The sequence below is a fragment of the Amphiura filiformis genome, chromosome 2, assembly GCF_039555335.1.
Source record: "Amphiura filiformis chromosome 2, Afil_fr2py, whole genome shotgun sequence".
Lineage (NCBI taxonomy): Eukaryota > Metazoa > Echinodermata > Ophiuroidea > Amphilepidida > Amphiuridae > Amphiura > Amphiura filiformis.
This window is the reverse complement of record NC_092629.1, coordinates 92,816,720-92,830,025: the sequence shown is the minus strand read 5'-3', so window position 1 is coordinate 92,830,025 and position 13,306 is coordinate 92,816,720. Positions and strand designations below refer to the sequence as shown.

General features: G+C 36.7%; 1 protein-coding gene across 1 annotated transcript in view; it reads right to left on the bottom strand.

The window, feature by feature from the left end:
- The window catches only part of LOC140146845 (sodium/glucose cotransporter 4-like), a 71,375-nt gene that overhangs the window by 43,525 nt on the left and 14,544 nt on the right, over positions 1 to 13,306 (bottom strand). The window contains exons 3-4 of the mRNA XM_072168730.1: positions 7,190 to 7,249; positions 586 to 690 (exon numbers count right to left, since the gene is read on the bottom strand). Coding sequence (XP_072024831.1) covers positions 586 to 690; positions 7,190 to 7,249 — 165 coding nt within the window. The remainder of the gene's footprint in view (positions 1 to 585; positions 691 to 7,189; positions 7,250 to 13,306) is intronic.

Below are 13,306 nucleotides of genomic sequence, written 5' to 3'. Positions count from 1 at the left end.
GTAAAAGTGGTATGCATCGAATGAAACAATCAATATTAAAGAGTGCACTCTTTAATATTGATTGTTTCATTCGATGCATACCACTTTTACTAAAGTTCTAGAAATTATGCTGCAGCATCCTGTTGTTCTTTGTTTCTTCTTTGGGCAATGGCGACACCGATTTTATCTGCTTGACCATGATTTTGGCGGCTTTTTCAGTTTAGTTCTTTCTGTTCACGCTTTTAAGCAATAGTGCGTGTGTAGGCCTAATATGAAACAAAATAATAGTTTGTTTCATTTAGACATACACTCATCATGTCTCTTTTACAAATTAATGGATGCTGCAGCTTGTTGTCGTCGTTGTTGGTTTTTTTTTTTTTTGGGGGGGGGGGGGTTTCCGTTGGGTAATGGTGAACGATTGACGTGCTTGACCATGTTGACGCACTGGAGGCACGTTATGAATTTATCTTTTAAGGCGACGAAAATTAACCATTTTGGCATTCATTTGTACATGAAAAAAATTTCCTCAATTTCTTAAAACCTGGTCGGTCGAGCCCGTAGAACAGGGTTTGTTCGTCGCCTGATATTAAAATGTGGAAATCTTACTGATATTTTTGTGAGTACAGACAACAGCAAGGCTAGACACGCCAAGTAGACACGAACTCGTTGACCGCCGAATCGCTTGCGAAGATATTCTGGCATAGTATAAACCTGTAAATAAATAAATAAATAAATAAATAAATAAATAAATAAATAAATAAATAAATAAATAAATAAATAAATAAATAAATAAATAAATAAATAAATAAATAAATAAATAAATAAATAAATAAATAAATAAATAAATAAATAAATAAATAAATAAATAAGAAATAAAGAAATGAGGAAAGGGAGGAGAAAAGAGAGCGGCGTGGTCCAATGGTTCAAGACCGACCCCGGTTCGACTCCCCGGTGGAAGCAAATTCATATTGAATTACCCACTGTCGTCATTATTGCATTTGAATTGAGTGGCAAATGCAGTGGATAACAAATGCCTCGCTGCCAGTCCCAATCAGGGCAACGCATGGTTGATCGTACACCCTACTGAAGCCCATCATTCCCATGGGCAGCATGGGAGAACAGTGTTTCAACGCTAAATGATTTGTCCAGGTTAAATAAGACGCAAAAAAATGAGGAAGAAATGAAGAATATAAAGAATAAAAGAAAGAAAGGAACGTCAAATTAGTGTTTGTTAATTACCTTTTCAGTAACTTCATGATCTTATTATGATACATCAACACAATTAATGATTAATGAAATGCGCAATCGAGCCTCAACATATTACCGTAAAACCCCGTCTACAAGGATATACCTAAGAAACGCCCTCAATAAAATTGGTTGCTTGTTGTATTTGGAGTTTGAGCAAATATATACTGGCACTGGGTGGCTATGCATTCCATCTAAGTATGTTGTAACACCAATCAATTGTATTGACATAATAACGACTGTTTCGTATATCAGGATCGTATAGCTCAATTGATAGAGCGTCAGACTTTGGAACTGAAGACATGTTGATGAGAGCATGGTCCGGGCACCGGTTCCGTTTTTCATTCTCGTTTAATTTTAACTTTTGACATGTTCTTTTTATCTTTCTTCAAATCTACCTTTCTACTTTTAATTTGAGGTGTTTTTTTTTTAAATATTTTTTTTATAGTTTTTTTTAGTAATTTTGTGGTTTTATAGAAACTAGTAAAAGCATTTATTCTAAATAATAGCGAAACCCACGGTTAGACAGATGTGTTGTAACTACTTGTCTGTCCTCGTCTTTGCAATAAAAACCTATGTTGCACCTTTGTGCCATCCCAATTCTTGAGGTAGGGTGCGTTTTTGGCTTAAGCACGATTTTGTTTCTACTTGAAATGAAATCAAAATAAATATTGTTCTGTTGCCACAATTGCAGTTTTTTTAATTAAAAAAAAATAGATGAGGAATAATAATTATTCCATATTTGAATCTATTGTCCCATCAAGAATAGAGTGTCTTCAAAAACTTCAATCAATTCATCTGACAAAGGAAACTATTCTGGTCATTCAATTTTGTTTCGCTTGCACCTGTTATATCACAGGCGTTGGTAGAGACGGCACACTTCTCTTGTCTTCACCGAAGTAGTGATGTAAACACTAACATGATTAATTACCATAGCTAGCAATGGACATACACTATTTTTTGTTCCACTTGAACCCATACTATAGGCTATTCGCTGTCGATGTGACGTAATTAATCGGATTAACTACCATAGCAATTGATGAATACAATTTCGAATATATAGCCCTGCACTTCATCGTTCACGTGGCACCTATGCATTAAACCATAGTTGTCAAAGAAATGCTAATCACTCGCCATGTAAGATTAGTATTTATGAAAAGAGTGGTATTCAATCTATGTTTGGTGACATACGCGGGTGATTAGTGCAATCTGCTTGATGGTAGTTATTGCGATTATTACGTCACTTCGACAGCGAATTGTAGTATAGACGAATCCAACAAGCCAAGTGATGGTCAGAATTTATTCGGCCATTATACGCTGGTGAAGTTGCGTAATTAATCGGATTAATTACCATAGCAATAGGTGAAAACAATTTTGAACATATCGCGCTGCGCTACAAGCAGGTTACACTCATCACCTGTACTGTGTATGTCTGCAATCATAGATTGAATACAATACTGGTCTTTTCAAAGATCTTACAGGTGCAGCATGATATGGTTCAATGAAGAGGTACCGCCTGAACGTATCAGTGTATAACGCGGTATATTCAAAATTGTTTTCACCTATTGCTATGGTAGTTAATCCGATTATTACGTAACTTCGCCAGCGTATTGAAATAAAACAGGAGGATGTGAGTTCATAAGGGCAATGTCGGGGATAGGTCACAATCGATGTGGAGAGATGAGAGGTCCGACCAACAGCCATAGCGATTCAACTAATTCCAGCGGACGGTCTGTGGCTAGTAAGGAATCGTCTTTGACCACATGCGCAGATCTGTCTCGTCAGGAAGATATTTAATATCCCGAATTTATAATAGGCCTATGCCTACCAGTTCCATCGTATAACCGATCTGCTAGAGAATATTTGTTACCATGTTTAATAAATTCGTATTTATCGTATAATAAAATGTAGCCAAATGTATATTATGTGTCACACGGTTTTCTGCTGAACCACTAGCAGGCTATGTTACCACATCTATGACAATGACAAAGGTGAATTTTGATGATTTTTACGATCGTCCGGATGAGCAAATCACTGAATGGGTCTTTAGTTCCCTCCTCTCCTTATCCTGCCAATATTATATGAATCAAAGAAAAATAAAGAAAAAATAAAATTAAACAAGAAAAAAAGACAAAGAAAAGAAACAATAAAAGAAAAACAATAGAATAAATTAAACTAAATATGAAAAAAAAAATGATCACGAAAGGAGTCTTTAGAAAATGCAAGAAAATATAAATGAAAAGTTTGAACAATATTTTGTTTATAAAAGTTTGTGTGATCGTGATGAGGCTCGAACTCACCATCTTCCGATCTAAAGAACCAAAGTCTTATGCCTTGCCAAGTGAGCTATGCTCGTGAGATGCGAAATAAAGATAAAATAATACATTGTATACCTGCTTGTGTCGGTAAATGATTTGCTCAAATTCCATAATGATATAATATTGTGGAGGGCGCTAGCGTGAAATATGCTATCATCACAGTCGCTTCTATTCCTTATAGACGGGTTTCTACGGTATATCATTAATTGTACAGCATCATCGATACCAATTTACCGAATGAAACCAAAGATACTCTATTATGTCCAATATCTAGATAATTATGTGTAGGATGGTGGTACGCAGGTGTGGGTACATTAAATGTCATTGCGAACATTGAGACTGCATGGTGTTAATTAGAAACATTTATTAGGAATTGGTATCACAGTAATGTTATCATATAAGCTTCATTAATAAAAAAACACTGTATGATAATTTTAATATGAAAGAGGCTGTACATGTATAAAGCTATATGTGACGTGTCATGTCAAAAGGAGACACTTTTGGGCAGGTTATCAATTTTGATGTTTTTACATATCTTAAATAGGTAGATATTTTGCTCCACAACGCTGTTTTCCCCAATGAAATAGGACATTCCTAAGCGAAGATATTGAGGTCGTAAGTTATGGTATTATAAAATTGGAAATTGAGATATCGGCCTTTAAAAATATTATTGACAATGTTGAGAGTAAGAATTACCTTGGAAAATGTATCAAAAAATACAAGACGCCAGTTATATTTCGGTCTGAAACTATCAGACAATATTTTTAACATTAATAACATCACAAATTCGCAACAAACCCAAATTGTGAAAAAATCACCCCCGGATAGATTTTTGGCTATTTCTCCATTTACGATCCTGCCCAAAAGTGTCTCCTTTTGACATGACACGTCACATGTATATAAGCCCACATTTGTTCAAAAAAGGTCAGTCCGACTATTTCCGGCCCGACATCACATGTTTTTTGGCATATCACATTGCTAATCACCGCAAGTAAAATTACAGTAAACATAATTATTACATAAAGTCACTGCCTTCTTACTTGAAAGACAGAATACTAGTAATTGTGATCATTTGGCCACATACATGACATAAAAAAACTAAACGCGTTTCACGCCCCCCCCCCCTCACTCTCTGTATGTCATGTATGTGGTGAGTTCGTAAAAAAAATATTTTTCAATTTTCATTCAATTGAAATTTTTATTACTTTTATCAACTCTTTTATCAACAAGTTTATTATATTCCACATGAATCACTTTTAAACTCTTAAGAGTTATAACCCTCATAATCTTAATATAAAGAGCCTCGTCGTTTTCCTCGAAGATTATGAAAACTGCTCAAAGTCAAAGTCAAAATTAAAACAACAAAAAATCACTCCATCCTCATATTTCCAAAAACGTGGGGACGTCGCGTCGAATATATAATTCTAAAAATGCTGCATCTTATTATATACCAGATACTACACTTTGATTTGGGAGGCAAATCGGTCTGCTACTAAAGTAAAAGGCTGTATTTGATAGCATCAAGCATAATATATAAATGCATTTTATGGGTTTTCCTCCTCATTCGGGCTCGTCATAGATTGTCTTTGCGTAGGACTCAGCGTGATGTGATGTGCCACTGGATTGTAACGTTGTGTTAGCGCTCTTACAATATACGTGACATTTTGCACCTTAATGTAACGTCGTGACCCACAAATCACACTGCGATATAAACATGGATTCTATGATATAATTCCGTGATATTTTATTACACCATAATATTGTATCATGTTTTCAATTTTAACTGAAAGACCCATTCAGAGACAGCGCAAGTGTAAAATAAAAGTAAAATTATTTAAATTGCTTAAAAGTCATTCAAATTGTCATTTGGTATTTTTGAAATGACAAATTTGGCAAAAAATGAAGAAAACAGCAGTACTGACGAAGTTGAAGCCCCATTCAAATACATGTAGCTAATTTGGATATCTAAATTACAGATTCGTGTAAAATGTCTTATTTTGTCTTAAATGCATGGCTTTCAGCTGAACCACTCGCAGGCTATATGACAAAGGTACCAAAATCGGAATTTTGATGATTTTTTACGATCGTCCGGATGAGCAAATCACTGAATGGGCTTTTAATGTTTCGATACCTTTCTCGACTACAATCCGCGAAATTAATAGTTGGCACACTTGCACTAAATAATTGAAATGCGTGCCCTATCAAAATTGGAGAGGCGAGTGAATCATGTATGCAGTGTGAAGTACAGATTACCCCCTATATCTCACCCTTCCCCACTCCCCATCTTTCAATGTTGGAGGGTCTCACGGGCCAGTTGACAACATGGCTTGGTCCAACATTGAATTGGGGGAGCGGGGGCAGAGATATACCAAAAGACAGGCAAAGTGTGCCAACCTTTTTTTCGTGGATTGTGGTGACTGCAGTCGCAATAAAACAACTGCTGATATTATTTATCAGAAATAGAGTCAAGAGCACGCGAATATATACATTACATGATCCTCTCTTATCATGTTTAATGTTATGACAACATTACTACGACAAAATCGATTGCCTCATCTAAAATCATATTTATAGCTATAATCATGATTATTTAAATAATAGCATGTTTTTCAAGTCAAGTTTGAAGTTTAATGTTACAGTAAAATGTAATGTCTCGGCAAGTGTATGAGTATAGCCAATACAAAACTGTTTAACTAGTAACCTTACCTCTACTGTACACCTTTTTTAACTATGTAGCAAACACCTGATTCCGTCCGCAACTTGTAGTCCACGACCACAATATTATTTAGTGTCTTGAGGGTTCTTCTAACAAAAATAACTACACCCCTTTGAGTTTGTTTCTATATATTTCAAAAAGCATTTTTCGATTGAAAATATTTTTGACACGCATTTTCTACAGACTCATAGCCGATTCATACTCATTGGTTCTAATCACACAGGTGTTCTAATGCATGAGTAATCACACGTACATGAATGGGCAGATTGCTGATTTCAAAAGTCGCAAAAATGAGTATGGAGGATGGTCAAGCAGAATTTGATATCATGCCCGTCTGTCTGATTAGAATAGGGCAATTGCAATCGGGCACTTGCATTATAATTAATCACCCAGTATCAGGAAAACTTGCATTACAATCGGGCAACCATGCATTATTAGCAAGTATATCTTTGGATAAATCAAGCACCCGGCATCAGCAAAACAAAAAGTGCATTACAATCGGGCAATCAATAGCAAGTATACATTTGGTATAATGAAGCACCCGGTATCAGGAAAACGTGCATTATAATCGAGTACTTGATATTAACTTGTTGCAACTTTTGAATTAGTGAACGTTTCCTTTAACGTGTGCGCATTCAAGCATGAAGTCACCTACATGTATATGAAATCGGTGTCTTTGGTGCTATATGAGTATGATGCATGCCATAAAATCTTTTCAATTGAAGAAATACTTGATGAAATATAGAAACAAATCTACATGGGTACTTATTTTTGTTTTACTCTTTATATTGGAACTCCATTTTTATATACAGTTGCAAGTCTTTACACAGATTTACCGGTCTTGCGGCTTTTATGTTTAAGCATTGTGACCCTAGACCACAATTTGCGGACGAAATGCGATATTTGGCATTGATGTAATATGTAATCTTACCCCAGACGCAATGTAAACAGGTACAAATATCCATCCCAAGAGAAGCAGTATAAACATTGCCTGCGAAGAAATCAAATGTACAAAAGTCAATATCATTACGACGCACAACAAAGTCATTTGGTTACACTTTTTACACATCAAGTGTTTGGATTATGATACCGATACCGGGACTCAGGCTCATAATTAAAGTTACGGTATGTACCGGTCAAGGGGATTCTCACTGGTTGAACTTGAATGTTTGTTTTGTTATGTTTTTTCGTACATCATATTTGCAACACGTGTGGTAAAATCAATTGATTTTCCAAAAACATTTTTTTCAGGTGAATTTTTCTATATTCCGTGTTAAATTATGAAAAACATTTAAAAAAATCGAAATTAACCAAAATGATGTACGAAAACAATTTCGCGTGGACGCGCACGGTTTTGGGACTAGACCTTTTCAGCGATGGGCGGGTTTCGTTGGAGATCAATCCGGCCTTGAACAAATTTGTATAAAGGAACACAACATTAAATAATAACATGATTCAAAAACATTTTTGAAAACTTATTGCAAAACAATTGAACATAATTATAATGATAATAAGTGTTTGATTAAATATTTTGTAAAAATGTTTTAAACGTTTGTCCATATTGACCAAAACCAAAATATGTTTATATTAACACATTTATAATGCTAAAAAATAATAAATATTGTGCTTGCTGTAATGTTTGCCTGTGGTTTTCTCAAAGAGGCCTCAGCACAACATATAGTTTTAACATCCAGCATTGTCCGGAAGATGAAGATATAAATAGAGATATAGCAAAGATACTTAGAGAGAAATTCGATTTGGTTGTTACGTGACCGAATAAAATAAATCGTAGTTATTTACAATGAGACGCGACCGAATAAAATAAGTCATTTTTTGCACATATCAATTTCATTCAATATCAATATACAACTCATTCTTTTCATGTTGTTGATCGCATTACATATTCTGTGTGTAAAATCATGCACAAGTTCAACATGACTAGTAGTTTTATCCTCGAGTGCATTAACACGAACTTCAATTTGTTATGAATAAAAATACAAATCAAAGCAATCAAAGATACTCAATACACATTGTGTATCTTTGGTGCCACTGACAAGACGCAAAATAATTACATCAAAAGACGTCAGAATGACATCAGAATCTTGCAAATGCGTGTTATTCATATTTTCCGGACGTTTTCCACGTTTAAAAGGCCCTAGCTCAAATTAGAGTTAAGTGTGTAACTGAAGATTTAGCACACTATAAACATAAATGTTTCCGTTCGTTACTCATGAGACTAATATAATAAGATCGCGTGTTATGTGTGACGTTCTTATCATAACACACAGCCATAGACTATCATTCATAGCATTGGTATGGTACGTACTCCTCAATCCTCAATTTAAGATTTACTCATTTTGACGTCATTCCAGCGGGGATTCCAGTGCACTTAATTTACTGGTTTCATACTGTCATGTCGCTTGGCGCTGAGCGGCGTGACGCACGCGCATTGCAGACAAACGGACACAATCAAGGCTTGTCATTGGATGATACGTTGCCGCAGCGGCAAGCGTAATGACAGTCTGATGACAGGAGCATTATACTATAACTGTAATTGTCGAATAAGCTGTTAGCATGCTCAGGCTCTTAGAAAGAGCATACTACACTGTATACAACACAGGGTAAGAAATCAAACAGTAATCACCAAACATTGCGTAAATTCACCTTTAGTTAAAAGCAACATTTGGTAATTTACACGACTTATTAAGTAAAAGTGCCATTTTACACAACCAATTGCCGGGTACAAACCAGAACAATGAGTGAATGTTCTTAGTAATCCAGCAGTTTTAAACAGAGTTTTCGAATTAAATCAAATACTGGAAGAGACAGACCCTCCCCCCTCTGTACCTAGTGGTACCAGCATTTTACGGGCTTCCCAAAATCCACAAACCTGACCTTGTCAGGCCCATAGTGAGTAGCATAGGTCCGTAACTTACAATCTCGCCAAACACGCTGCCAAAATACTTGGCCCTTTAGTTGGTCGGTCACCTCATCACCACGCAAGACTTTGTCAATCAAATTAAAGATCTCAAGTTATGCGAAGGTGAAAATACATCCTACGATGTAACTGGTCTTTTCACATGTTTACCACCTGACTTTGCCCTCAAAGTTGTGAAAGAGTGTTTGGAGAGTGATAATACACTAAGTGAAAGGACAAACTTGAAGGATGAACAAATCGTTGAACTGGTTGAAATTTGTTTGAACACAACCTACTTTTCTTCAAACAACATGGCTGTGCCATGGGCTCCCCAGTTTCACTCAACATGACCAATAGCTGTCAATTTGCGTATGGAAGGCTGCGAACAATAGGCATTGAAGTCGTACCAGGGTACAAAACCGAGTTTTTGGTTGCGTTTTGTCGACGACACATTCGTCGCACTCAGCCGTAGCGAGCTTGACGGGTTCTTCGAACACATCAATAGCGTGGACGACAACATAAAATTCACTCAAGGACTGTGCAAAGACAATACCCTTGCGTTTCTCGATTGTTTGATATCTGTACAAAGTGATGGTAGGCCTACTCTGACATCTAAGGTGTACAGGAAACTCACACATACTGACCATTATCTTCAATTCGTTTCCCATCATCCACTCGTACACAAGTTAGGAGTAATTCGAACTCTCCAATATAGAGCAGATACGATAATTAGTGAGTCCAAACAAGTTCCTGAGGAAAAGGACCATATCAAGACAACCCTTAATAACGGTGCCCGGTGGGGTCACTCAACTTGCAATACTGACCGCACGATCGTTACCAAAATCAAGGAAAAAGGGGTCATTTTAGGGCATGTCCGCGGAAAATTGAAAAAGGGGTTCTTATTATTTTCTCCTGATCCCGTGGCCAGATAAAAAATCACAGGAATAAATTTGGTTTCCTACTTTGTACTCATCCCGTGATCAATCTTGTTCTTGGTTCTGATTTATATGCAAGGGGTACTACTTGAATTCTGTGATGCCCTTGTTAATTACTGAAAAAAAAACATTCATAGGCCTAAAAATCCCTTCCTTGAAATGTTGAAATAGGGTCAAAATTGCAAATGTGTCCTCGGAATCTAAAAAATAGGGGTGTTTCAGAGTGCCATTTTGTCCTTGTTTTGGAGTAAAAAAGGGGGTAAAATTTCATGATTTGTCCTTGAAATCGACTGCAAAAGGGGGTAATTTATACTTGTGGTAACGGTCCTATGCGTCCCCCCTGCCAGGGAGTGACCCCACCGGGTAACGGTGGTTATCCGGACTAAGTAAGGAGCCAAGTAAAGAGCCAATAAGGAGCCAAGGACAGGAGGCGAGAGTGGTCAAACTAACAGAGCCCGTGTTACTACTATACATTTCGGGAATCTCGTCCTTCAAACCGGTTAACACGATTCGCGGGAAACTAATAATTAAAATATTACACCTGGCAACCATGCAGATTGGGCCTTCTGGTCCTAAACCCTCTAAATGGTACCCATATCAGTTGGGTAAAATGACACTTTGGCCAGCGGAGTTTTTTCACCCAGTGTTCTTACAATGTAGTAATCGAAGTCACGTGATGGGTATAAAATGATATCGACGTCGATATTCAAGCGAGAGACAGTGCAGTCTCGTCTAACATGTCTAAAAGATTCATTTATGAAAAGCAGACATGTGAGATAGGTGCTAATTTAAATTAGTGCGTTTCAAATTAAATCCGATATCTGCGTGACTTAAAATAGATTTGGGGAACAATCTCTATTTTACACATTAGAGTTTCTATGTCATTCTTGACAATTACATTGATATGAGTCAGAAATAATCCGAATTCTTTAGAGAAGTGCATTTCGGAGCTTTCCAAATGGACTTGTATATATAATTGTAGCAGTATAATTTAGCGGTCGGTCGGTCCTTCATGTAAAATGTCGCGTGAATGTGTCCCAGTAAAAATGACCGGGTGATTTTATGTTGTCCCAACTTCAGACTGAATTTTAAAAGTCAAGTGTTTTTCTGCCCAATTGGGTGATTTGCGTTCTGAATTGGGCGCGTTTTAGGAAGTTTAAAAATTGGGCTACTTGAGACTAATTTACCGCGGCTTGCGTGACGAGCTAATGTGCCGCGCCTTGGAGCTGAAAACTTTTGGCAACACTGACTTCAGTATACATACCCCGGATACATACACTGTCAAAAACAATAATAAGGGAAGTAAGATAAACCCAATGCTAATTCAAGTGCAGATAGTATCACTATACCGTAAAAACTCGATAGTTCGCATATGTGCTTAATATCGAGCGCTTTTGAAAACATGAAATTGTACCAACTGAGCTAATGGGGTTGAGACACACACTATGTGTATCGATGATTTGCTCAAAACCCTTTACACTTTTGTGGATGGGGCTCTTCATGTTTGCATGTTTTAAAATCGCTTGATAGTAAGCACATATGCTAACTATCGAGTGTTTACGGTAGTAAAGTAAGCAATAAGCATAGGCAATCAATACTCCCAACCATACCCTGCAACATCAGACTTGATAATCAGCTATATAATCAGAGGTCCATGGTCAGATAATTTATCCACCCACTGATTGTTTTTTGAAAATCTTACTTTCGTCTCGTCTTTACTATGTTTTATCATGGTTTTATCAAACTAATAATGCGTTATGAGGGCACGGTGGCTCAGTGGTTACGGCCTTGGACTCATAATCTGAGAGCTTGCTTGATGTGCATGGGTTCGAGTCCCCGTCCCACCACCGTGTTGCGCCCTTGGGCAAGGCCCTTTGCCTCGCTTGCCTCACCCCACCCAGGTGCAATGGGAATCTGTTAGGGGTTGTCACAGTCGTTGTACTGATGAACCCTGCGCCAATTCTCGCTATTCGCAATAAGGGCGCCGCCAGCGGTTTTGCGATGTAATCGTGATGTATCATGGGAAAAGGTCGACATCCAAGTCCGCGCAATACGAATATTACCATGCTATTACATAGGAACACGTGACAATATTTTTTAGTTTGTCAAAATAAAAGGTGTTACACGCGAATCGATACTCAATAATACTTAATAATGTGATTTGAAATGTGCAGAATTAATTTTTCTCTATCGGATTTGCGTGTAATGACCTTTCCCATGATACATCACGATTTTCCCATGATACATCACGATTACATCGCAAACCGCTGGCGGCGCCCTTATTGCGAATAGCGAGAATTGTAGGCTGCAAACGTGGTTCCGACATATTCTAATGACGGCGGAATAAATGTAAAGCGCTTTGAGGCTGTTTACGGCATAAAGCGCTATATAAATATCTACATTTATTTATTTATTTATTTATAATGCATATAGAATCAATTTGTCATAATAAGTCGAAGCTTTTTATATGTTACATAGCCTACGAGACGTGATCAACAATATCTACGACTGGAAGTATGGACCATTGATTGAAAACGTTCATGTTCCTCCCTATGTCACTCAGTAATTGTGTGCGCACTTCCCCGACATCATTCTACGATGTACAAGAACAAACAGAAAGCCGTGTTTACTATTGAACGCGTTTTCCTGAAAAAGGGTTCCCATTAAATATTGGTTGTAACTTGTTCGTCGATAGAATAACCTTTTCATTTCTGAAATGTCAGCAAATCCATTGATTCTGTTCAATATGCAATCCCGACTTTATTATTACAAATCAGCGAATATTTGTGGGCTACTTTGTCTATGGTTATGTGATCAAATATCCAATGTTAAAATATGTATCATGTATATATCTGCATTATAGTAAAAATAAAAACTGATATCCGGAAAATGTAGTTTTGTGAAACAGCATCTTTTCTCTGTCATAAATTTTTTTTCATTTTCTTTATTCTTTCCCAACTTAAAAGAACCATTTTCACTAAGAAAGTAGCATTTAAAAATTATATCCTCAATATGAAAGCTCACCGTTTTCAATTGATCATCGGCTTTTTATCCCAGCTAAATACACATTTTAATGTACTTAAAAGTACATATCATTAGCTTTATTAAGTTTACATCGAGAACTGTTACAAATCACGAATTTCAAAAAATCTCAGGTCCCACAAAAATACTGTGACAACGTTGCTATCCGATTCCT